Raw genomic sequence first — 27,147 nt, forward strand, 5'->3', positions numbered from 1 at the left:
TGCATCGGCAGGCGGACTCTCAACCACTGCATCACCAGGGAAGCCCTATCTGTGGTTTTGATTTGCCGTTTCATAATGACTATAATGATGTTGAACACCTTTTCATGTACTTAGTCATTTGTATATCTTCTCTGGAAAAATATCTATTCAAGTTCTTTGCCAATTCTTCAGTTGTTTGTGTGTGTGTGGTGTGGATTGGTTTTCTTTGTTTTGTTTTGGGTTGCCCTTAGCAAATCCTTAAGTCTCCAAGAATTATAATTATTAAACTTGATTTCCTGATTGAGCTTCCTAATATGCTTAACTGACCAGATCAAATCGTAACCTCTTCAGAAGGACAGAACCAAGTCCTAACTTTTCTAGAAGCAGAGAAACCAACTGAAATTTTGTCTAACATCATTTTAGTTAATACTTTTTGTTGATAACATACCTTTTAATGACAGGGGAGAGAATTTGCCCTCCTTATTATGCTTTCTTCCTCTACTGTTAGTTTTCCTTTACTGTTTTGATTAGAATCTGAAAGCAATATATTTTTACCTTATTCGCTGCTTTGAGGGAATTAACCATAAAGTCATCCCCTAGCTGCAAGCATTGTATAAAAACAAGTAATTATGCCTTTTAATGTAGGCTATAATGTTTGTACATATTAAGCATTGCTTTTAGCAAAAATCCTGTTTACTGTCCTCCTTTGACCAGTGTTTATATGATTTCAAATATCTTTGGTGGTCTTACTCATAAGCCATATTTCTGATTTGAAAAATTCTTTTCTATATCTTAAAATTCAGTTTGTAGCCTACATCAGTAAAAGTTAATTTTAAAGTACTCTAAACCCACTATTGAATTTTAAGATGTTTTTAAATTGAAGTATAATTGACGTATAACATTATTATTCATCTCAGGGGTACAACATAATGATTTGACATTGTATGCCTTGTGAAATGATCACCACAATAAATTTAGTAATTATCTGTCTCCATACAAAGTTACAAAAAACTTTTTCTTGTGATGAGAACCATTAAGATTTACTTTCTTAGCAAATTTCAAGTTTACTATATAATGTTATTGAATTTTCCAGATTTTTTTAGTAGCATCCCTAAGGATTAGTTCTGAGTTTAGACTTAATATTCATTTGGTCATTCATTCCTGTGTTTGCTTCTTCTCCAATGTATTTAAATCAAGACCAAAGAGGTCAAGGCAATAGAAATTTAAGAGGCAATTATTCCTATTAAGTGAACTTAAATTTTACACTGATTTTGAAGGGGGGGTGTCATTGTATAGTTTAAATTAGAAAGAAAAACAAACTATTTCCTCAATAAAGTAAAGCTCTTTCTTGTATTGAATTCTAAAATTTCACTGTTGGGGGCCTTATGTTGGGGGGAATTTCAACAATAACAGCAACTAACATTTATTGGGCCTGTCCTGCTTTTTTGCAGCCTACCAAATGCTTCATGTGCATTTTTATTTAATCCTCTTAATAAAAGGATTAGCAGCTCTTTGAGGTACTACCATTATTATTTCAGTTTTACAGATGAAGGAATTTGGAAGGTTATAAGCTTGCCCGAGTCATACAGATAATAATGTGTCAGAGTCTAGATTTGAACTCTGATTCTTGTAAAGCCTATGCCCTTAACTAGAGTGATCTAGAACTGTACTTCTCAAATTTTAATATGCATGATGTTTACCTAGTGATTTACCTGATTCACCATTTTTACAGAGGCCAAGTTGATGCTGCTGGTCAGAGGACCACAGTTTGAGTATCAAGGTTATAAATAGGCAGTCTTCTCCTAACCTTGAAAACAAATACGGTCATCCCTTGGTCTCTCTGGGGATTGCTCCCAGAACCTCTGCCGATACCAAAATCCAAGAAGGCTCAAGTCCCTTATATAAAATAGAATAGTATTTGCATACCACCTATGCACATCCTCCCGTGTACTTCATTTAAATCATCCATAGATTACTTATAATACCTAATACAATGTAAATGCTATGTGAATAGTTGCCTGTGTATGGCAAATTCAAATTCCGCTTTTTGGGACTTTCTGGATTTTTTTTTCTGAATATTTTCTATCTGAGGATGCAGAGGGCCAACTGGACAACAAAGGCTTTCATACAGCTGTTTCTGAAAATATTTCTCAGTGAATGCTGATGTTCTGACTCTCAGTACAATTAAAAGAAAGTCTGTAGGGCAGGACATCTCTTGGAAAAGCAAAGGAGGGGAGGAGCAAGACATTTAGTTCTCTGGTTTTTTTCTTTCTCTTAGATAGTGTCTCTTCTGTTTCTCTTATTCTAACAGCAAAATAATTCTTATTCATTCGACAGATACTTATTGTGCACCTACTGTGTGCCAGACATGATTTTAGGCATGGGAATTTAGTAAACAAGGCAGACTAAAATCCTTGCTTTTGTGAAGCTTACGTTGTAGTGGGTAAAATAGCTGACACGTATATCATCACAATGTGCCAACACTGTTCTCAGTGCCTTTTTTTTTTTTTCTCAATCCAGATTTAGTTCGTCAGTAAGATGTTATTGATAACATGAGCTCTGTGGCCTAGTGATTGAGTTGACATCCAGTTTTTGGTTTATAAGAGGAGCAGAACTTAACCAACAGTCAAGTTCTCAGGAGAAGGAAAAAAGCTTTTCTTAGCCCATGGAACATAGATGGCCTAGTCATGGTGTGATGCTAAGAAGCTTTGGTGGGGGGAGGGATTAAAACTTTTAATATCATTCAGGGAAGGATCTTTACCTTATCAATTAATATTTCCCAAAGACTCCAATTTATTGGGTTGGTGATATAATGGAAACATTTTTGATATTGCAATTTATGAGTTGATTTATTCATTTTTTGTGAAATTGGTTCAATAGGAAATGTAGCAGTTAAGGGATAATCTGGTGCACTTTCCTATACTACATTTGGTATCTAGAAATGGATGTTATGGCCTGCATTCCAAAATAGGTTTTCTGAATTCAGTCTTTTTTTTTTTAAATTTATTTATTTACTTTTGGCTGCATTGGGTCTTCCTTGTTGTGCGTGAGCTTGCTTTAGTTGTGGCAAGCTGGGGCTACTCTTTGTTGCAGTGCACGGGCTTCTCATTGTGGTGGCTTGTCTTGTTGCGGAGCACGGGCTCTAGGCGCGTGGCCTCAGTTGCTCCGCAGCATGTGGGATCTTCCCGGACCAGGGCTCGAACCTGTGTCCCCTGCATTGGCAGGCAGATCCTTAACCACTGCGCCACCAGGGAAGCCCTGAATTCAGTCTTAAGGAGAATAATTAATGTTGTTTACTTTGCCTTCCTGAAGTAATATTGACAGAGTGGAGAGAATAGCTACAGGATAAATTACTGTAAACCAAACTAGTAAACCAAAGTTTACTAGTACAGTACTGAAAACTTAATGATGACCTTCAGTTACAAAAATTATGTGAATATCCTGCATGTAGATGCCCTATATATACAAAACCATTCTTTAAAATTCTATCAATTTGAAAATGCCTGATAGAATTTTATTTTTTTAATAAATTTGTTTATGATATTCACAACACTTTTTTTTTCCAAGGTGTTGGGGGTAGGAGTTTATTAATTAATTAATTTATTTTTGCTGTGTTGGGTCTTTGTTTCTGTGCGAGGGCTTTCTCTAGTTGTGGCAAGCAGGGGCCACCCTTCATCACGGTGCGCAGGCCTCTCACTATCGCGGCCTCTCTTGTTGCGGAGCACAGGCTCTAGAGCTCAGGCTCAGTAGTTGTGGCTCACGGGCCCAGTTGCTCCGCGGCATGTGGGATCCTCCCAGACCAGGGCTCAAACCCGTGTCCCCTGCATTAGCAGGCAGATTCTCAACCACTGCGCCACCAGCGAAGCCCCGCCTAATAGAATTTTAAAGAATAGTTTTGTGTACAGGGCTTCTGTGTTCAGGATATTCATACAATTTTTGTAATTGAATACCATCATTATTTAGTTTTTAGTATTATACTAGCTCTTCATTCTACTCTATGAAGGAAGGAAGGGAGAGAAGGGAAGAAGAAGAAAAGAAAAAGAAACGTTTCATGATTAGAGAAACTGTTGAAGTTTTCTTTTCTGATTGAGTTTGTTGTGCCTAGAATCAGAAGGTGATAATTTAAGTTATCATTCATAATTTTTGGAAAATGTCAGTGGCATGGTTTTTGACTCTCTACAGATTCCCCTATAAAAGGAACATATTGATGGCAAAAATAAAAAACTATAAACAGTATGTGAAATTAAGATCTTAAAGGGACTCGGGTACTCTAGGCCTTATGACTTCTCAAACTTCTCCAACCAAAGCTCCCTTCCAGGACTAAACTCCACACAGAGCTTTGTGCAATCTGCTGGGAATAGGATCTAAATTAAGTACAATAAAGACAATGGAGACAAGCAAAAAAGAAGGTGCAAATAAAAGTATGAGAGAAGGCTAGAGGTAGGTGACCTCATAAAATAAGTCACTTTAATTTTTAATATAAAAAATGCAGAGCTCTATAGCTGTGAAATTAGAAAAACTGTCTACTTGCCATAAAAATGAGCAACTAAAAAATTAAAAAAGATCCAGGTCAAATCCCACAGAATTATAATAACAAAATAGAATAAGAAGTAGAATAACATCACTGCAGAGAATGAAAGCTTACCCAAAACACATTCTTACTAAACATATGAAAACTTATTAGGTGGTAGAGTTATGATTTTTCAAAAATCTATGAATAACATCTCAGTCAACAAACACAAGAATTAGTGCCCTTAATAAATAGCAGATGGAAAGGTGTGTGTTTTTTAAAAAAGTTAAAAACAAAAACAAATGAATAAAGAGATAAAGATTTGAGAGAAAGAGATAAGGATTTGAAGATACGCAATGAAAATCCAACAGAGGCCCATAAAAAAGAAAACCAAAGCAAGGGAACAGGCAAAAATGCTAAAGACTATGCTTAACAAAACTTCTTGAAATAAAAAAAGGATATCAGACTACATATTTAAAAGACACTGTGTACCTTGGAAAATCAACCCAGAACAACCAACATCAAGACATATTCTAGTAAAATTATTGGGCTTTGAAGAAAGTACTTTGGCAATCCTGACAAAAAGACCAGGTAACTTATAGGGGAAAGAATATAAGACTGCCATCACTATATTTGAAAGCAATGACTTATGCCAGAAGAAAATGCCATAACATATTTAAGGGGGAAAAATGTGAACCAGAGATTTTATGTCTAGCCAAACTGACTTTTACATAGAGGCTGCAGGTAAAGTGCTATCGAAGACCTAATTTCCCATGAGTCTTTTTATAGGGATCTTCTAGTGAATGAGCTTCAGATAGCCAAAAAGACTAACAAAACCTCAATGGTGGGTGATATAGAAATAAATATAAATGTATTCATGTGTACGGTTTAATATACATACATGTATTTCTTACCTCTGTTCATGAGAGGAATCTAAGAACAATGATACCCCAGTAGCAATAAGCACCGTTAGCTTCTAGATTTTTATTTCAAAATATTGTTTTCCATTAAAAGGAACTAGTGCCCCTTAAAGACAAGATTGATTCAGGAGATGGGCAGGGAAAATACAGGATAAGCCTAGAGTATCTTAGAATGACAGAAATTAAGGACATATTCAAAAAATAATTTAGGCATCTCAGTAGTACACAGTGCCAACTGGAAGGAGCTCTCAGTGGTGAGAGCAGAACTGTTTTAGCAACAACTTTATATGATGATAGATTTTAAATCTTAGAATAAAATATCTATAAGTTCCTACTTATATAAGTACCTAATTGAATAAATAAATAAATGGAGGTGAAGGGACAGGTCTTCCCTGCAGGTGAATGTCAATTAATTCCTTTTGCACTGCAGGGACTACATTTCCCTGCAGTGTAGAAGGAATGAGAATAATACAAATTTACCATTAGGGAAATACTGCAGTAGTAATTGTTGCAGCAAGATCTCTGACAGACACTAAAATTAGTGGGTGCAAATTTGTGGAGAAACAGGATATTAGCACAATCTCAAAGTATCTCTCCAAGACATTTACCTGTTACAAAGGGGGAAATGGTTAACTTTCCAGTGGAATGAGCAGCCAACACCACCGTAACTGAATGATCAAGGTATGTACATCATCATGTAGCCTCTGATATAATGCACAACATTTCTTTTGTGAAATTTTCATCAAAAATGTATATCTTAATCTAATCTTGAGAAAACATCAAACAAGACCAAATTGAGAGGTACTCTCCAAAATAACTGTCAAGGTCAGAAAAGACAAGGAAAGAATGAGGAATGGTCACAGATTGGAGGAGACTAAGGAAACACAAGAACAAAATGAGACATGGATCCTCAAACAGAAAGGATCGGGTGGGAGTTGGGGGAAAAGGCAAAATATAAATAAAATCTGTTTATGTTTAATAGTATTTTACTAATGTTAATTTCCTGGTTTTGATAATTGTGCTGTGAGTATGTAAGTTGTTAACTTAGAGGAAACAGGGTGATGATGTACTTGAACTATTTTTGTAACACATCTATATGTCTAAAATTATTTCAAAATAAAAATTTAAAAAAGAATGTTGGGTGAGCATTAACTTGGTAGTTACATGTAACTAAATCTAAATGACAGATATAGAGAACATGTAGTCTTTAATGGCTGTGTGTTTTCACAGTGGAGCTATAGTAAGACAAAACAAATGGAGAAAGAATGGGAAGAGTACATGCAAAAACTTGTGAACCTTTCATTAAATCACTATGGTGATGGTGGTGTCATTGTTATTCTGAAAACGTGCATAATATGAGGAAAAAGTAACTGATATTCTAATTATATCATCTGTGGTGTCCTTGAAAACCAAGATTCTCAGTGTGGGAAAAAGAAATAAGATGTAAGACAGAAAAGTTAAGGAAAACAACTATCATTATGAACTCATGGGTTAATTTTATTATTTTCTAGCTCTGTCCACTGAAAAGACTTAAAAACAATGGCCAACCCAGTAGCAGTGAGCATCCTTTAGCACCCAGATCGTGGTCTTGAAATACAGTTTCCCATTAAAGTAAACCAAGGCGTCTTGGAAAAGTGGCTGATTCCAGCTCTGGGGCATAATGAGCCAAGAAACATCCTGTCATTCCAAGTAGTGTAGACTGTATCAAAGTCATTTCAGAAAGACTCAAGAGCCAACTTAAAAAGGTTTCCATTGTCTAAGATGGGACAATTTAAGCATCACAAGGATAATAACTGTAGTGGATTAAAACACATTGAATATGTCTTAAATCCATGACTTCATCATAATACTAATAGAAAAACTGGTTACCTTTGGAGGATGCCAGTAGAGACCAAATTATTATTCTGAAAATTGTTAAATAAACAAAAAGAATTGAACTTTAATCCTGACTTTTCAGTATTAACTGTACCACTGTATAACAAAATAATAAATTAGTAAAGTTTATTTTTATAGGGTTTATAATCACAGATGGAAGATTGACAGAATGGGAATATCATTTTGTAATCCCTAATAAGAAAAGGTTTTAGATACTCAGCATTAACATCTCTTAACATCACAAAAAGAGATGATCACACATTAATGCCTCTTGATAAAGAACATACCACCACTGAAGTAGTTTTGCCACAGAAATTGAACCTGAATCTGATGCAGACTATAGATTAAAGTGATGACTTACAGGGGAAGAAAGGACAGAGGAATATGGGAATGCAGTCAGCAAAATCCAGAAATTATAGAATTGAGTCACCATCAAATTACTTGATTTGGTGACTCAAATAAATTGCAAAAAAAATAAAGGATGGAGGAACAATAGTAGGTTAAAGAGACCTAAAAAAGAAAGTAAAAGGTAAAACTAAACTATAAAGCAAAATAAGGAAGTGATTAATATAAAAGTCAAGTTAATAGTTATACTTGTTAAAGAGGGAATTACTATTGGGAAAAGGCTTGTGTGTGGCTTTTCGGGTGCTGACAGGGTTCTATTTCCTGCTTGCCTTCTAATAATTTATTAAGTGGTTCATTTGTTTTCTGTGGGTGGCTTTACTTTTTAAATTTTTATTTATTTATTTATTTGGCTGCGCTGGGTCTTAGTTGTGGCACGTGGGGTCTTCATTGCAGCATGTGGGATCTTTTTTTTTTAGTTGCGGCATGCAGAATCTTTTAGTTGAGGCACGTGGGATCTTTGTTGTGGCATGTGGGATCTTTAGTTGTGGCATGTGGGATCTAATTCCCTGACCAGGGATTGAACCCAGGCCCCCTGCATTGGGAATTTGGAGTCTTAACCACTGGAGTACCAGGGAAGTGCCCTGTGGCTTTATTTTGTTATACTTAATTATAAACAACTTCTTGATACCTTTTTGGCAGATATCAACCATGTTGATATCATCAATTTTTAAATAAGTTACAAAAGGATTGGCACCAGTTTGTATCCCTTTAACATGCAATAAAATGATATTACTAATGTTTTAGTGAAGGCAGCTCCTATTATTTGTCCATTAAATGCATGTTGGTAATATCAAATGATGATTTCAATATTTTGAGCCCAGAAAACTACTAGAGCTCATTAATGAATACACATAAAACAGTTGCATTTCTGTACACTAACAATGAAAGATCAGAAAGAGAATTTAAGGAAACAATCCCGTTTACCATCACATCAAAAAGAATAAAATACACAGGAATAAACCTACCTAAGGAGGCAAAAGACCTGTACTCTGAAAATGGTAAGACACTGATGAAAGAAATCGAAGATGATGCAAAACAGATGGAAAGATATGCCACATTCCTGGATTGAAAGACTCAATATTCTCAAAATGACTGTACTACCCAAGGCAATCTACAGATTCAGTGTAATCTCTATCAAATTACCAATGGCATTTTTAACAGAACTAGAACAAAAAAGTTTTTAAATTTGTATGGAAACACAAAAGACCCGAATAGCCAAAGCAACCTTGAGAAAGAAAAATGAAGCTGGAGGAATCAGGCTCCCTGACTTCAGACTATACTATAAAGCTGCAGTCAGCAAAACAGTATAGTACTGGCACAAAAACAGAAATATGGATCAATGGAACAGGACAGAAAGCCCAGAAATAAGCCCACGCACCTATGGCCAATTAATCTACCACAAAGAAGGCAAGAATATACCATGGAGAAAGACATCTCTTCAACAAGTGGTGCTAGGAAAGCTGGACAGCTACATGTAAAAGAATGAAGTTAGAACATTCTCTAACACCGTACACAAAAATAAACTCAAAATGGATTGAAGACCTAAATGTAAGACCGGAAACTATATAACTGTTGGAGGAAAACATAGGCAGAGCACTCTTTGACATAAATCCAGCAGTATATTTTTGGATCCACCTCCTAGAGTAACAAAAATAAAAACAGGGACTTCCCTGGCAGTCCAGTGCTTAAGACTCTGCTTCCACTGCAGGGGGCATGGATTCGATCCCTGGTCGGGGAATTAAGGTCCCACATGCCGTGGGTGTGGCCAAAACAAAAAGAAAAATAGACAAATGGGACCTAATTAAACTTAAAAGATTTTACACAGCAAAGGAAACCATAAACAATACGGAAAGACAACCCACAGAATGGGAAAAAATATTTGCAAATGATGCAGCCAACAAGGGATTAATCTCCAAATATACAAGTAGCTCATGCAGCTCAATATCAAAAAAAAACAAACAACAAACAACCCAATCAGAAAATGGGCAGAAAATCTAAAGGGACATTTCTCTAAAGAAGACATACAGATGGCCAAAAAGCACATGAAAAGATGCTTAACACCGCTAAGTATTAGAGAAACACAAATCAAAACTACAATGAGGTATCACCGCACACAGAATGGCCATCATCAAAAAGTCTACAAACAGTAAATACTGGAGAGGGTGTGGAGAAAAGGGAACCCTTCTGCACTGTTGATGGGAATGTGAATTGGTACAGCCACTAGGGAGAACAGTATGGAGTTTCCTTTAAAAAAGTAAAAATAGGGCTACCATATGATCTAGCAGTCCCACTCCTGGGCATAAATTAGGAGAAAACCGTAATTCAAAAAGATACATGCCCCCCAATGTTCATAGCAGCATTATTTACAATAGCCAGGACATGGAAGCAACCTAAATGTCCGTCAACAGATGAATGGATAAAGAAGATGTGGTATGTATATATATATATATATATATATATATATATATATATAATGGAATATTACTCAGCCACAAAAAGAATGAAATAATGCCATTTGCAGCAATATGGATGGACCTAAAGATTATCATACTAAGTGAAGTAAGTTGGACAGTGAAAGATCAAATATCATATGATATCACTGATATGTGGAATCTAAAAAAAAGTGAGGGCTTCCCTGGTGGCGCAGTGGTTGAGAGTCTGCCTGCCGATGCAGGGGACACGGGTTCGTGCCCCGGTCCGGGAAGATTCCACATGCTACGGAGCAGCTGGGCCCATGAGCCATGGCCACTGAACCTGCACGTCCGGAGCCTGTGCTCCACAATGGGAGAGGCCACAACAGTGAGAGGCCCGCGTAACGCAAAAAAAAAAAAAAAAAAAGTGATACAAATGAACTTATTTAAAAAACAGAAACAGACTCACAAACTTCTGGTTACCAGAGGGGAAAGGTGGGGGAGGGGAATAAATTAGGAGTTTGGGATTAACATATACACACTACTATATATAAAATAGATAATCAATAGAGATCTACTGTATAGCACACAGATCTCAATATTCTAAAATAACCTAAATGGGGAAAAAAATCTGGAAAAGAATAGATATATGTGTATGTATTACTGAATCACTTTGCTGTACACTGAATCTAACACAACATTGTAAATCAACTGTATTCCAACATAAAATAAAAGATTTTTTAATTTATTGATATATATCAATAATGCTATATGTTATATTTTTTAGATTCCACATATATGTGATATCATACAGTATTTGTCTTTCTCTGTCTGACTTATTTCACTTAGCATAATGCCCTCCAAGTCCATCTGTGTTGCTGCAAATGGCAAACTTTCATTCTTTTTTATGGCTGAGTAGTATTCCATTGCATATATCTACCACATCTTCTTTATCCATTCATCTGTTCATGGACACGTACGTTACTTCCATACCTTGGCAATTGTAAATAATGCTGCTGTGAACATTGGGTGCATGTACCTTTTCAGATTAGTGTTGTTGTTTCTTTTAGATATATATACCCAGGAGTGGAACTGCTGAGTCATATGGTATTTCTACTTTTAGTTTTTTGAGAAACCTCCATCCTGTTTTCCACAGTGGTTGCACCAGTTTACTTTCCCACCAGCAGTGTATGAGGGTTCCCTTTTCTTCACATCCTCACCAGCATTTGTTTGTGTTCTTTTTGATGATGGCCATTCTGACAAGTGTGAGTTAAATTTTTTTCTTGTAATAAAAAGTCATGTGGTAAGCAGTTCAGGTCTGGTTCAGCAGCTCCATGAAGCCGTCAAGTACCCTTCCTAATCTGCCATCCTTAGCATGTGGCTTTGATTGTTCCCTCTCCAGGTATTGTGTGCAGGCTCTGGACAAAAAGCAGGGGAGGGCTTCCCTGGTGGCGCAGTGGTTGAGAGTCCACCTGCCGATGCAGGGGACACAGGTTCGTGCCCCGGTCCGGGAAGATCCCACATGCCGTGGAGCGGCTAGGCCCGTGAGCCATGGCCGCTGAGCCTGCACGTCCGGAGCCTGTGCTCCGCAATGGGAGAGGCCACAACAGTGAGAGGCCCGTGTACCACAAAAAAAAAAAAAAAAAAAAAAGCAGGGGAAGGGGCAGAAGGCATAGGTCAACTGAACTTTGTAAGTCTCACCCAGATTTCCTCATGCATCTCATTGGCCAGAATTGGTTCACATGACCCTTAGCTATAAGGTATCTGAAGAGGCAAGTACTTTCTTGAACAAAATTAGAGTTGTAGTAGTAAGAAAGAAGAGGAGATTGATACTGGATAGGTAACTAGCAATGTCCTTCAGTGTTAACTTACATAGACATTCAGTGTTTCATTACATAGTGATTGGGATGGGTCGGAAAGCCCATAATAGGTGATTAATAGATAATTGTTGAGTAAATGTGCTTTAAAAACCCACAGTAAGTAACACTTGTCTTGAATCACCTTAAGTTTGTCAAGCAATGTTGCTGTTGCATTGTGATTTTAGAGGTGAATTTTTCCTTGAGTCTTGTTACTTCAAATTTCATGTCTCTTAAACTTATTTGCATCTTCCTTTACAGTTAGTTTCCTTTTGACAGAACTTGTTAGAAATGCTTGTATAACTGAATGACCTTTTTACCAATTATGATTGTGCTTAAAATTTCATTTCATGTCATGGTTTTTGTGTCTTCGGTTTTAGGGATACATCCATGTGATCTACAGGAGCTAGAGATATAATTGTTGTTATGTTTTTCTCTTATAAGAGCTAAGTCAAAAAAATATATTGAATATTTCGGGGTTAAGAGAAATATAAGCCAGTGAAGAATAATTGTTGAGGTCACTTAGTCCAGCTGCTTTATTTATACATGAAGAAATGAGGATCAGAGAGTTTGTGACATATCTAAAGATACACCACTAGCTGAATTAGGATTACTGAACCTAGGAGTCTTGAAACTAATGTTACTCTTCCTTTTATTTTGTCACGTTGTTACTCAAATCAAAATCAGTTTAAAGGACTTATTCATTCACCACCCCAAAAGCAAAGTGTCATTTTAGCTTGGGTGGGAGTCACAGTGAGAATCCTGGGTTGCTTTTTTTTTTGGCGGTACGCGGGCCTCTCCCGTTGCGGAGCACAGACTCCGGATGCGCAGGCTTAGCGGCCATGGCTCACGGGCCTAGCTGCTCCGCGGCATGTGGGATCTTCCCGGACCGGGGCACGAACCCATGTCCCCTGCATCGGCAGGCGGACTCTCAACCACTGCACCACCAGGGAAGCCCCTGAGTTGCTTTTTGAACCAAAATATATAGAAAAAATACGAAATTGTGTTTAGTATACTCTTTGTATTAGGCTAAAGTTATTTATAAAGATGGTAATCTGTATTTTAATTGTTAACCAAGATATTTATTTAATTAGACTTCCTGATACATTAACCAATTTCAATGAAAGAATTTACTAAACCTACTTAATCAATGGGAAAGGGAAGACATTCAAACTAGATAATTTCTGCCATGTCTTTAATTTTCTTAGTGACATGCATATGTTAAATAAGTATATGACAGTTAAAGAGGGAGGCACAATACTCTAATCTCAGGTTCTCAGTAGTTATCAGTGGTTCTTGAATTTTTTATTTGCAGTATGATTGAACATAAAAGAAATGATGGTTTGTAATAAAAGTACTTAACTTTTTAAAAGAAATGTTGAATTCTCAGTTTAAAGAATATGTCCTACTTCATCTCACTTGCGTCTATTACATTTTATTCCCACGAAAACGTTGAAACTGGTGTATCAACTTGGCAAGAATCTGTTCATAAAAAAGTTTTTAATTCCTATCTTGGTAAAACTTCATTAAGAAGTGAGGTTTTTCAGTTGCAAGGATAGGGTGAGGAAAATTTAGGTAAAATTAGTAGTTAAAGAATTCTGAAAACACTACTCAGATTCCCTGAGCACAAGTTTAAAGCGTATATGCATTCTCTGTAATTCCATTCAAAGATTTATGATATTTACTAAATATGACTCTTGTTATATTTATTTATTTATTTTTAATAAATTTATTTATTTTATTATTGGCTGTGTTGGGTCCTCGTTGCTGAGCGCGGGCTTTCTTTTAGTTGCGGTGCGCGGGAGCTACTCTTCGTTGCAGTGTGTGGGCTTCTCATTGCAGTGGCTTCTCTTGTTGTGGAGCTTGGGCTCTAGGTGCGCTGGCTTCAGTAGTTGTGGCACGCGGGCTCTAGAGCGCAGGCTCAGTAGTTGTGGTGCACGGGCTTAGTTGCTCCTCGGCATGTAGGATCTTCCCGGACCAGGGCTCGAACCTGTGTCCCCTGAATTGGCAGGCAGATTCTTAACCACTGTGTCACCAGGGAAGCCCCATACTTTTGTTATATTTAAATTTGCACTATTAGATACTCCATGAAAGTTGGAAATATATAGCCGATAAGGTAAAAAGAGGAGTTGACAGATAAACACAGTTTCCTTATAAAATACTAACTTCTGAAATGTTCAGTAATGGCATTTGATAAAGTAAACTGTAATATAACCATATTGAGGGATGTTACATAATTAAGTCAAATTTCTGTAAAGGCATTTAATATCATAAGAAAATGCTAATGTTTCAGTGAGAAAAATGGGGCAGCATGATCCCAGTGTTCTCAAAAATATATAAGACTAGAAGGAAGTAACCTAAAATAAAATATTAATAGTGATTGCCTCTGGGTATTTGGATTATGGGCATGTTTTTTGTTTCTCTGTTTTTCATTTTCTGTACAGAATTGTTACTTTTATAACCTGATAAAACATAAAATATTTTCCCACTGCCTTGCTCATGTTACCTCAGTTAAATGAAGTGCTCAGTGACTTGCAAAGAACAGTTGTCAGGTTTTAAAACAAATATGGTCTTTTGGAAATGTTTTATGATATATTCTTAGTTTCATATTTTTGAGCCATCACTGGAGCTTGAATAAATTATTTGAGATGCATAAATATTTACATTTCATTGAGAACATTGAAGCTAAAAGTTTAAAGCAGAAACCTGAGTTTTTCTAAATAATAGTTTTTTTAATATCTAAAAGTTGTACTTCAGAGTTTGGTAATTTTCTTTACTGTGTGAGTTTATTTTTTATTGTCAGATGTCCAGTGACAGAAGCCACCTCTTTTAAGAGAGAAACTTTGAATGGATATATATTTTATGTTTTGCCTTATATATTTTATAATCTTGAATGCTTAGATTCATGTGAACGTTTTCTGATTTTTAGAGCAACGGAAGGAAAGTGAAAAGATGAAAAGTGTTGAGCAGCGAGTAGATTCAGAAAACTGTTCTACACCCAATGCTCTAGAAGAAACTACTGTGAAAATAGAAAAAGAAGATGAAAAGGAACTTGTAAAACTGCCTGTCATAGTGAAGCTAGAAAAACCTTTGCCAGAAAGCGAAGAAAAAAAGAGTATCAAAGAAGAAAGTGATTCCTTCAAGGAAAATGTCAAACCCGTAAAAGTCGAAGTGAAGGAATGTAGAGCAGATCCTAGAGATATCAAAGGTAGCATGGAGAAGCCAGAGCCTGAGAGGCTAGATTTTGCTGGCAATGTTAAATCTTCTCAAGAAATCACTGAGAAGTCTACTGAAGAAACCGAGAAACTTAAAAATGACCAGCAGGCCAAGATACCACTAAAAAAACGAGAAATTAAACTGAGTGATGATTTTGACAGTCCAATCAAAGGACCTTTGTGTAAATCAGTTACTCCAACAAAAGAGTTTTTGAAAGATGAAATAAAACAAGAGGAAGAGACTTGTAAAAGGATCTCTACAATCACTACTTTTGGTCATGAAGGGAAACAGCTGGTAAATGGAGAAGTTAGTGATGAAAGGGTAACTCCAAATTTTAAGACAGAACAGATGGAGATGAAGTTTTATGATACAAAGGAAGATAGCTGTAGCCCCTCTAAGGACAGAAGTGTCATCATGGAGGGAAATGGAGCGGAGTCTTTAAATTCTGTCATAACGAGTATGAAAATAGGTGATCTTGAGAAAGAAGTGGTCACTTTAGGGAAAGATGCACATAGTTCAATATCAGCCTTAGAGACACAGAGTCTCAAAGGGCACATAGAGGAAACTGGTCCTCCAGAAATGGAAACTCCTCTTGAGACTTCTGAAATAGCAAAGGATCTCTCTTTAAAAACTGCTTTATCTACCGCTGAATCCTGTAGCATGAGAGTTGAAGAGAGGTCTCCCAAAAGTAAGAAGGATAAGCGCCCACCAGTCCTAGAATGTCTTGAAAAGTTAGAGAAGTCCAAAAAGACTTTTCTTGATAAAGACACACAAAGATTGAGTCCGATACCAGAGGAGGTTCCAAAGAGTACTGTAGAATCAGTAAACGCAGGGTTTCCCGAGACAGCTGAAACTTCTCCATCATCTAACGTGACTGTCCACCGTGAGAAACTAGCCTCAGAAAAAGAAGTGGTAGAGTGTCAGAATAGCAGTTCCACTGAAGGTCAGTCTTTGGAGAAAATAGACCCAGAAATTTTAAAAGTGGATGCTGAATCCACAAAGGTAGAAGTGGATGATCTGGACAATGCCCAGACCTCTGGCACAGGTGATCCTTCTGAGACAAAGGGTTCTATGCAAAAAAGCAAATTTAAATATAAGTTGATTCCTGAAGAAGAAACCACTGCCTCAGAGAACACAGAAATAACCTCTGAAAGGCAGAAAGAGGGTATCAAATTAACAATTAGGATATCCAGTCGGAAGAAGAAGCCAGATTCTCCTCCCAAAATTCTAGAGCCAGAAACCAAGCAAGAGAAGACAGAAAAGGAAGAAGAGAAAACAAATGTGGGTCGTACTTTAAGGAGGTCTCCAAGAATATCTAGACCCACAGCAAAAGTAGCTGAAATCAGAGATCAGAAAGCTGATAAAAAAAGAGGGGAAGGAGAAGATGAAGTGGAAGAAGAGTCAGCAGCTTTGCAAAAAACTGAGAAAAAAGAAAATTTGAAAAAAACAGAGAAGGATACAAATTCTAAAGTAACCAAGGTAAAATTTCTTCTACTCTGAGTTTTAATTTTTCTTAGAAATACTTGGCTCTGAGTGTTTGTAGCTGTTTGCTTTTGGCTAAATTAGCTCGTTCAAAGATAACTAAAAGAACAACCACCACAAAAAAGCCTCTCTTCCTATATCTGAGATGGTTTTTCTTAGTAGTTATCTCCAGACATTAAATTTCAGACTGTATAATCTTGTCATCTTTTAAACTTTTTCTCTATTATAGGCAATATAGAAATATATTCTCTGTATTGTAAACTATCCAAGTAATACCTAACCTGTATGATTGAAAAATGAAAATTCCTTAGAAACACTATTAACAGTTTGGGCTTCATCTCTTTGCAGTCCTTTTTCCATATATTCATGTCCATGTTCGTAAATACTTCCCATTCTTTTAAAAAATAGATCGAATCAAATTATTTTTCTATGAGCTTTTCACTTAACAGTGTGTGTCTGAACTCTACATATCAGTAGATATAGTCTACTTTTTGGTTATTGGCAGCCACGTAGTATTCCATAGTGTGGGTGTACCTCAGTTTATTTAACCACTCCCTGCTTGATTGACATTTAGGTCGTTTCCAATTTTTCACTATTACAGGCAGTGCTGCATTGAAGATCCTTTTGGACATGAGTGAGTATTTCTTTAGAATAGACCCCTAGAATTGGAATTGCTGGGTCAAGGGGCATATGTGTTTTAAGTTCTGATGGCTTTCTCTATATTGCCCTCCAAAAAAGGCCCAGTTAATGTACCTTCTCATTGCCAGTGTTTGAGAGTGCCTCTGTGTCCCCATTTTAATCATTAGTCATAGAGCCAGAATTTTTTTTTTCTATGACCCTCTTATTTTAAGCAAAATCTAGTACAAGTCTTTGGCTAGCCTATGGGAGTTTGTTGTAATTAAAAGTGCTACTTTTGTTTTTGATATATTTAAGTAGTCAGATTGTTCTTAATTGCAAGTGATCCTTTGTCCCCTGAAATACTAAATTTTTACTTAAAAAAAATTTCCCCTTCTGTTGTTAGAATTATTTTGGTCTTTGGTGGGGACTTACACTGTAGGAGTGAACAGAAATATGACTTAAAATATTGTGAAGCCAGCCAATAAAAAGCAGTTCCCAACATTATAAAGTTATTCTCTGAATAATATTTTTTAAGTTTATCAGGATTTTTGTATGCATTTTTGACCCATTAAATTTTTTAAATTCATCACTAATACGGGAATTAAATTTTTTATGTAACAATATAGTCATCGCTCTATTATAGAGCCTTTGAAAAGTGCATGATCTTTGACCCAGAATCCTCTTCGAGGAATTTATCCTAACCACAGAAGTGTGTGTAAAAGTTTGTATTTGCAAGGATACACTGTTTATGAAAGTGAAAAATGGAAAACTACCTAAATGTCTGTCTAGTAGTGGATTAGATAAATATAGCTATGTGATGGCTTATACATATACATACACACACACATGATGTTAGGAGACTATTTTATAACTAGGGAAAATAGTTGTAAGACAGAATGTTCATTATAATTCTCCCTTCCAAAAAGTAGAAAAAATTAATGGAAATATATACCAAAATTTAATAGTAGGTATATCTGTGGATGAAGCCACAATAATTTTTCTTTTCTTCTTTGTGTATTCACTAAATATTCTACAATGCACATGTAATTAAAAGTGTTTTTTTTAACATTCTTATTACATCAGATTATCCTAATGTTTTATTTTATACAAGGTAAAACCCAAAGGCAAAGTTCGATGGACTGGGTCTCGAACACGTGGCAGGTGGAAATATTCCAGCAATGATGAAAGTGAAGGGTCTGACAGTGAAAAATCATCTGCAGCTTCGGAAGAGGAGGAAGAAAAGGAAAGTGAAGACGCCATCCTAGCAGATGATGATGAACCATGCAAAAAATGTGGCCTTCCAAACCATCCTGAACTAGTATGTACCTGATCTAAATGGACAGTATTCAAATTATTGGCATGCTGTGGTGTGAAGCAGCCTAACTTCTGGGTTTGATCATGATTTCAGTTTTATGTGTGCAAAATAGCCTTTATTTCTGTTTCTCAGATAATAACCAAACTCTAGGGAGGATTAGGATCTTGCTTTCATTCTTACCTGGCTTTATATTGATATTTCCTCTACTTAAGCATGCACTTCTGATCTCTTCTCACAGATCAATTAGTTTATTCAAATATTTCTATTCTTTTTTTTTCCTTTAAAGTTTTCTTCTTTTCCTTTAAGTTACTTTATAACGATATTTCTGAAGTGGCAGCTTTAAATAAGTAAGACCTGAAGGGCCTGTTGCCTTTCTGTAAAAACATGTAAGTCAAGTAGTAACCTAGTAGGGCTTTAAACTTTAGAAAGTGGACAGTTGTAAAAAAAATTTTAAGAGGATAATTATAGACTAGATATATTCAGAAAAATAGTGACAGATTTACATGGGACTTCCTTATTTAGGAAGTAAGTTCTTCAAAGATTGCCTAAATCAGGAAAACCAGTTCCTAACCTATATATGTAGTTTTGCAGTTCATAAGTGCTTTCTAAAGAACCTATTGAGGAAACACTCTTGTTATGCTCAATTCTATGCAACCGTTCTGTTCTTTTGAATAGATTTGACTTTAAAAGCAAGGTCCACCTATTAAGCAGAAAGAGACATAAAGAAAGAAACTTCCACATAGGTTGAGTTGTATGGGAGCAGAAATAAGTTATGTAAAGTTGCCAAGCACAGTTCCTGATAATCTGTTGTGTGCTGGGGTAAAGCTGTTTTCTTCCTACATGTGAAGATCGTATCTGGAAACCAAATCAGTGAAGTTCATCAAATTCCAGTAGTTGCAGAGGGTTCAAGTAAAAGATGTAACTTAGACCCAGAGAATAACTTTAGCTCCGAGAAGAACACTTGTCAAAAGTACACTGAGAAGACCCTTCTAAGCATTTTTATGATCATCAAACTATAAAAGTTAGGTAAAGACTTCCGTGTGGAGAAGGGCAAAGAGAAGATTGAGATAGTGGTCTTTTCTGCCCCTAAATCAAGTAAAAATCAATATTTGTATTCTTTCCCTACCATTTCCTAATATTTTTTTATACTGAGAGAATGCATTTTGACTGGGGCAGCAATAGACGTCAATGACAAAGGGGTGTGAAGAAATGAAAAGTAAAATGAGGTGAGCAGAAATGACACCCAGGAGATGGAGAAAGTTGTACCCTTCTTGGAACACACATAGGATTTTTATTTGGTTATCTTAATAACTGCTCTGAAAATCTCATTGCTGGTTATTGTGCCAAAGAGAAAGACATTGGAAACTGAAGATCCCAAATATGGTGGATTTCTTATGCTAGATATTTAAGGATAATCCTCAAATAAAAATATTAGGCAGCTGTTGTGTGTTAAGTGGTAGGGAAATGATGGTGAATTAGATGTGGTCCTTGTTCTCTTTGAGCTTACAGCAGAAAAGCAATAAATTCATAGATGAGTATAGAACTCTATCGGGTTTTTCAGATGTTCTAGTGAAAATAAGTGGATAATCACCTGAAGCTTGGAAATCTCACGTAGTATTTATTTTAATGGGTTCTTACCTTTCGTGAAGAATAGAGACAATCATCATTTTAGAAATAAACTGAATTCTAAAAGTTTATTTTTAACTTTTTTATTTGAAATTTAGATTATGTTTTAACATAGAAATGATGTGATAAATAGAATCAGGTGCCCAGGTTAGTCCACATATGCCTATGTAAGCAATCAATCACATAACTGAAGTATAATGTTAATATAACTTACATTGAATTCTGGCTATTGGTAGCAAACGGAGAAGGGAGTTTTCCACTTTTAAAATGTGTGCACATTCCATCCCCCACTCTAAACCCTCCCCATGGTACATGTTAGCAATTCAGAAACTATATATAACTATATACAAATAAAACTATATACAAATAAATAAAGTGTAGATAATGGGAGCCAGCTTTCTCACTGGTAAAGGAGTTACAAATAAGGCTGAAGGCTAGAATGAACCCTGTGGTGCTGGATTAGATGGTGAGTTATTAGTATGAACTCATACTTATTTTAATATAGATATATGTATATACATGGGGTACTATACATACATGTATTTCCTATCTCTGTCCTCTGTGAGAACTTAGAATCAGGGATACCCAGGAGCAGTGAGCACTCAGCACCCAGATCTCGATTTCTAAATACCATTCTCCAATAAAGGAACCAGTGTTTCTGGGGAAAATGGCTGATTCTAAGGCTTGGGCAAGGAAAATATAAGATGTGCCTAGAGTATCCTGTATTACCAGAAAGTAAGGAAGTGCTTTAAAAAAAAATAAAAGCATGCAAATGAGTCCTAAGGACACAGGGCCAACCTGAAAACTCCTAGTATATCAATGGCTAGAACAATTTGAACAATAAATTAAATATTTGTTTTAGATTATAACCCAAAGAATAAAATAATATTCATTAGTTCATTCTGATAAAAATAAATAATTGAATAAACAAAAAAATGGGGTAATGGGGGAGGGACATTTTTTTTTTTTTTTACAGAAGAATTCCAAATAGCAAATGTTGAGGGCATGAGGAAAACAGAAAATCACCATTAGAACACCACAGTAATAATTGTTTTGTTTTGTTTTGCTTAGTTCCCAGACCAGGGATCGAACCCAGGTCCCAAGCAGTGGAAGCGCAGAGTCCTAACCACAGGACCAGGGAATTCCCAGTAATAATTATTGCAGCAAGATCCACTGATGAGTCCTAAAACTAGTGGGTGAAGCTGTAAGGAAAACCAGGGTATAGCATAACTTCAACATATCTTCCCCCAAAATATTTATTAATTACTGTGGTGATTTTAACTTATCTCTACAAATTCTTTGATACTCCTCTCTTCAGAAAGTGGAGCTTAATTCCCTTCCCCGTGAGTATGGGCTGGAGTTATCACTTTTAACGAGAATAGAGTATAGAAAGTGAAAAGTAACTTTACAGTGATAAAAAACAACAGACACTACTATAACCAAGTGATCAAAGTTAATATCACCAGTAATAAGTCATATTGTACAATTTGAACAGTAATTTATCAAATTGTTACACTATCATGTACCCCCAGATATGATGTAGTGAGCAGGGCATTTCACCTCTATGGTATTCTCAAAAACCCATAACTTCAGTCTAATCATGAGAAGACATCAGACAAACCCAAACTGAGGGCAGTCTGCATAATATCTGAGTAGTACTCTGCAAAACTGTCAAAGTCATGGAAAGCAAAGAAAGACCAAGAAACTGTTACAGATCAGAGGAAATTAAGAAGAGATGATGAAATGCAGTGTAATATCCTGGGTTGGATCCTACAATCAAAAAAAGGACAATAGTGGAAAAACTGGTGAAGTCCGAATAATGTCTGTTGTTTAGTTAATAGTTTTATACTGATGTTAATTTCTTAAGTTTTGGTAAATGTACCATGGTTATGTAAGATATTAACGTTAGTGTCCTATCTTGGCAACTCTTCCATAAATCTAAAATTATTTTAAAATAAATGATTTTTTTAAGTTCATGAGTGTGTACCATTTTAAGTTTTAGAGAACTGGTCATCTGAAACTCGAATAGCAAAAAATAATCAGCTTAAGATTAATTATTCGTAACTTTTTTATTTGAACATAATTGTCCTTAGTGTAGTTCCATTCCTCTCATGTTTGAATTTACATGATAAAAGGAGCCATGAATGTTTCTTACAGATACGTAATTGAAATGCTATTTACAGTGGAAATTATTTGTATTTTAAAAATCCTGTGTGTGGTAGGGAAGTTTATGGTACTTCAGCTATAAAACTTTGTTATAAAGAATGTGTTATATTCCTCATGGCGTACCAAAAAAGGATTGTAACTCTAGTTCAGAAAAGACTTGTTATTTTTCACTTAATTTATTAGCTTAACATATTATTTTTCTTGGTTCTAAATTTAAAAAAAAATCATATCTTAGAGGGGAGTTTCCTGGCGGTCCAGTGGTTAGGACTCCGCACTCTCACTGCCAAGGGCTCGGGTTCAATCCCTGGTCAGGGAACTAACATCCCACAAGCTGTGCAGTGAGGCCCCCCCCCCACAAAAGACATGTTAGGATCCTAATTAGCAGAGCTTTTTTATTATTATGCTATATGCAGGTAAAGAGTATAGTATAGTATATTACTTAGTTTTATGCTAAGAAATATAGAATGTCTTTATTTTTAACTTGAGTCATTGAATATTAGTCATAGAGTTAGGTTGACAATCTGTGGTTTATTTCAGATTCTCCTGTGTGACTCTTGTGATAGTGGATATCACACTGCCTGCCTTCGCCCTCCTCTCATGATCATCCCAGATGGAGAATGGTTCTGCCCCCCTTGCCAACATGTATGATGACCCAGCACAGTTTTGTTTTTCCAGTCTTTGATTTTATGTTTAAATTAATAATATTTCTTGACAGCCACTAAACATTTTAATCTTCAATTTGTAGATATTGTTCATCTCTTGTTTAAATTTCTGTGAAATTAGAGACTATTGATAAAAACTACCTTTTAGGGGTTCCCTGGTGGCATAGTGGTTGAGAGTCTGCCTGCCGATGCAGGGGACACGGGTTCGTGCCCCAGTCCAGGAAGATCCCACATGCCGCGGAGCGACTAGGCCCGTGAGCCATGGCCGCTGAGCATGTGCATCCAGAGCCTGTGCTCCGCAACGGGAGAGGCCACAACAGTGAGAGGCCCGCGTACCGCAAAAAAAACCCAAAAAAACAACTACCTTTTATTAGTATCTTTTAGGTCTTCCCTTTATTTTTTTTCCAAAGCAATTCTTAGAAGACCTCTGGGTTTTGTAGAATTATAATCTCTGGTTTATTTTTTCTCACATTCATTAAAGGCACAAAAACTCCCCAAATTAAGATAATATACAAGGGAAGAAATAAGTTTCTTCCTTTTGTTTATCCCTTTGTTTCATTCTCTTTTTCATTTCTGCCTACCTTCTTTTTTGTCAGTTTTATAGATGGTATTATGAATTATGCACCATTATAATGTTACTATGAATAGAAACATGGATTCTGTTTCTCTCGTATCTCGATTCAGGTGGATTTCTTTTAAAACTGAAGAGCAGGATATTTTTTTGCATCCAAGAGGTCCTTTCTCTCACAAGCCCAGTCTCATTTTACTTTAAAAATGATGGCGTTGGGACTTCCCTGGCAGTCCAGTGGTTAGGACTCCACACTTCCCCTGCAGGGAGCATGGGTTCGATCCCTGGTTGGGGAACTAAGATGCCGCAAGCCGCACAGTGCAGCCAAAACCAAAAAAGATGGCCTTTGTTGCATTTCTTAATGAAGTGGAATGTTTTTGGCTTAGCATCACTTTTGCAATTACATTCTTCAGCTCTGTTTTGACCCAGTAACCATGTGGCATGGTTTTGTAAATTCTTTTCCATTCTCTTTTTTAAAAAATAGTGATTGGCACCATTGTATTTTATTGTACATAAACCTTCTTCCTTAAAAATGTCTTAGGATTTAAAAAAAATTTTAATCACTGTCATGTATATACAGTGAACCAAATGCTATTTTAAACATTGATTACTGCCAGCAAGATAGGCATTGAACATGTTTCTCGGCAAAGCTATAAGTTTCTTTAACATGTGTGTTACTTTAAAGATACCCTGCTCATCTTCAGTTCAGTGGATGAACTGAAGCAGCATGTCTTTATTTAATTAAATATAAGGAACATTTCAGTGTTCACTACGTGGCCCCTTATCAGCTCTCAATAGCATGGTATCTGTAGCTAATAGGCAAGAGATAAATGATTGTGGAAAGGTGTGTAAAATGACACTCATCTGTTTTATTTTTTCAGAAACTACTGTGTGAAAAATTAGAGGAACAATTGCAGGATTTGGATGTTGCCTTAAAGAAGAAGGAGCGTGCTGAACGCAGGTATTGTGATAGTGTGTTAATGTTTTACTTGGGAATTTGACCTCAGAATTGTCTTCCTGTATAGACTAATGTGTCTGTCTAAAGCAGGGTTTGGCACACTCTGACCTGTGGGCCAAATATGGCCTGGCTAAGAATGTTTTTTTCTTTTTTAAATGATTAGAAAAAAACCAAAAATCATACGTCATGGCACATGAAAATTGTATATTCTGATTTCATTGTCCATAAATAAAGTTTTATTGGAACATAGCCATGCTCATGTTTATATGTTGCCTGTGACTACTTTTGCACTACAGCAGTGGAGTTGAGTAGTTGCAACAGGGACCTTATTACCCAAACCTAATTTATTATCTGTCCTTTTACAGGAAAAGTTTGCCAATCCCTGATCTAAAATGTGTATCAGAACCTACTCTGAATAAGTATTGACCCAAGTATTGTGGAGTATATGTAGCTAAGTATGTAGGGAGTACAAGAAAACTGTAAGAACTGGTCTACAGTTTAGTTACCCATGTCATCTCTTTGGGTGGGCAGAATTAACACTGGTGAAATAAAGAGCATTTAAATGCTGAACTGTGTCCTATTGACTGTAAGCAATGCCTCCCTTTTCAATATGCCACTGCAGTGTGGTCTAAAGCAGTTGAAGAAGGCTTCTTGGAGGAGGTAAGATTGGAGTTGAGCTTAATCTTTAAAGGGGGCTCAAAATCAAGACAGTAAGTTTGTATTTATTTATATTTATATGTACCTTTGTTGATTAGTCTACTGCTAAACATTCATTCATTCCTACTGTGTTCCAAACTGAAGAGAAAAGATGAGTAAGACAAAGCTCTTGCTTACCTGGAGCTCACCTTCTACCAGAGGATGCAGATGTATGAACCAGTGATTCAATAAAGTAGACAAATCGAGGTATATTTAGAGCAATACTAGAACATTGTGGAGGAGCACTTTAGTTCTCCTAGGAGTTGGGGTTATCAGGGAAGTCCTTGGAAGATAACTAGGGGTTATATAGGTGGACATGCAGAGAAAGGGTATTTCTGGCAAAGAGCACAGTACAAGCAGAGAGAGTGTAAATGAGTGGTGGGGGATGAAGCTATAAAGGAAACTGAGGCCAAATTGTGAACAGCTTTGCATAACTGGCTAGGAAATTTGAATTATTCTCTAGAGGCATGGGGGAGCCATCAAAGGAGGGATATGCATAATCAGACTTTTATTTCAGAAAAAATGCCCTGGTAACAGTAAGAAGAAGGAATTAGAGTTGAGGCTGTTGGAATAAAGTCTGTGAGAGCCAGTGAGGCCTGAACTAGAGCAGTCATCATGATAATACAGTAGAGAGGTTGAAGAGAATTTTCAGAGGATTAATCAGTAGGACTTGATGCCCATCTGAGAAAAATCTAAGCAGTGTCTCCTGATTGCTCCTTCATTTGCTGCTACTTTAACTCTTACCTCCTGTCACATAGTATTCCCCTCAAAACTTTAGTTTGCGTTGAGACAGTCTGCTCATTCCATAGTCCACACACTTTGTGCCAAGTTGAACCTTAAAAATGAGTTCAACTTCTAGATCCTTTTTCCTCTTTACTGCTCACCTTGAGCTCTCTCTGGCTCATGATGTATGCTGCTTAGTTTAAAGGCAAAGTTTATCTCTGAAGTTCACTAGGAGATAAAAGTAGTACTTTTTTTTTTAATTGGTTGTCTAAATACCTTTATATTTAGGAACTAACAGTCCTGTATACAGTTATTAGGACTATTTTGATGTACGAACTGCTCCTGTCATAATTTTTGACACTGGAAAAGATCTAACTAAGGATGCTTCAAATTAAATCATAATTAAAAATTAGACTCGGTCTTCCTGCAATCTGCCTGCCCTTCTGAGAAATGAGTTCATGTTCTGAAGCTGATCTGACTTAGCAGTGTAGATAGCTAATAGGCTCTCACCCTTTAAGGACCTGGAAGAAAGTAGATTCTCTCTAAAAGCCAAGAATGTAAACCACTAAGAGTTTGTCTCATACTCACATTATATCCGTTTATTCTTCGGAGGCCTGTGATGCTTGTACATTTTCTATGTGGAAAGATTGGTGAACGTATATTTTACTCTTGCCTCACACACTTTAGAATATGCTGCTACAGTTAAATACTTTCAGTTTTAGAAATTTATGTTAAAATGTGCCACATTTGTTTATATTATTGGTCTCCCATTTACTAGTTCATCTACTTTCTCTTCTATCCTTGGTAATCCTCTTTACTTAAATGTCATCCTTTAAGAGGACATCTGTTATTGTGCCTTTACATCACACTAAATCCTATACGAGACCATTCTAACAAGGCAAGTTAACTGTTACTGTTGTTTGTGAATTCCCCCAAAAATCTGGTTAACAAAGCTTTCATTATTTATAACTCCTAATATATGTATATATTAGGAGCTCTAAATAGCAAAATATGTATGTTTCTAAAGTAAATAATATATTAACTGTAAATACAGGTGACTTCATCTCTTTTTAAAAGTGAGCATTTTTATTCATGCTGTTTCAAATCTGTGAAATAATTTCTCTAGCATTCATCCTAACAACTTAGAGCCTTGCTTACTGT

At 36.2% G+C, this 27,147-nt stretch overlaps 1 protein-coding gene across 1 annotated transcript in view; it reads left to right on the plus strand.

Moving 5' to 3' along the window:
- Positions 1-27,147, plus strand: part of RSF1 (remodeling and spacing factor 1) — a gene marked incomplete at its 5' end in the record, with an annotated part of 166,387 nt that overhangs the window by 115,449 nt on the left and 23,791 nt on the right. Inside the window, 4 exons of the mRNA XM_082660016.1 lie at positions 14,886-16,651; positions 18,384-18,590; positions 22,917-23,021; positions 24,491-24,570. Coding sequence (XP_082516142.1) covers positions 14,886-16,651; positions 18,384-18,590; positions 22,917-23,021; positions 24,491-24,570 — 2,158 coding nt within the window. The remainder of the gene's footprint in view (positions 1-14,885; positions 16,652-18,383; positions 18,591-22,916; positions 23,022-24,490; positions 24,571-27,147) is intronic.

Source organism: Grampus griseus (genome assembly GCF_964374135.1).
Source record: "Grampus griseus genome assembly, chromosome: 8".
NCBI classification, from domain to species: domain Eukaryota; kingdom Metazoa; phylum Chordata; class Mammalia; order Artiodactyla; family Delphinidae; genus Grampus; species Grampus griseus.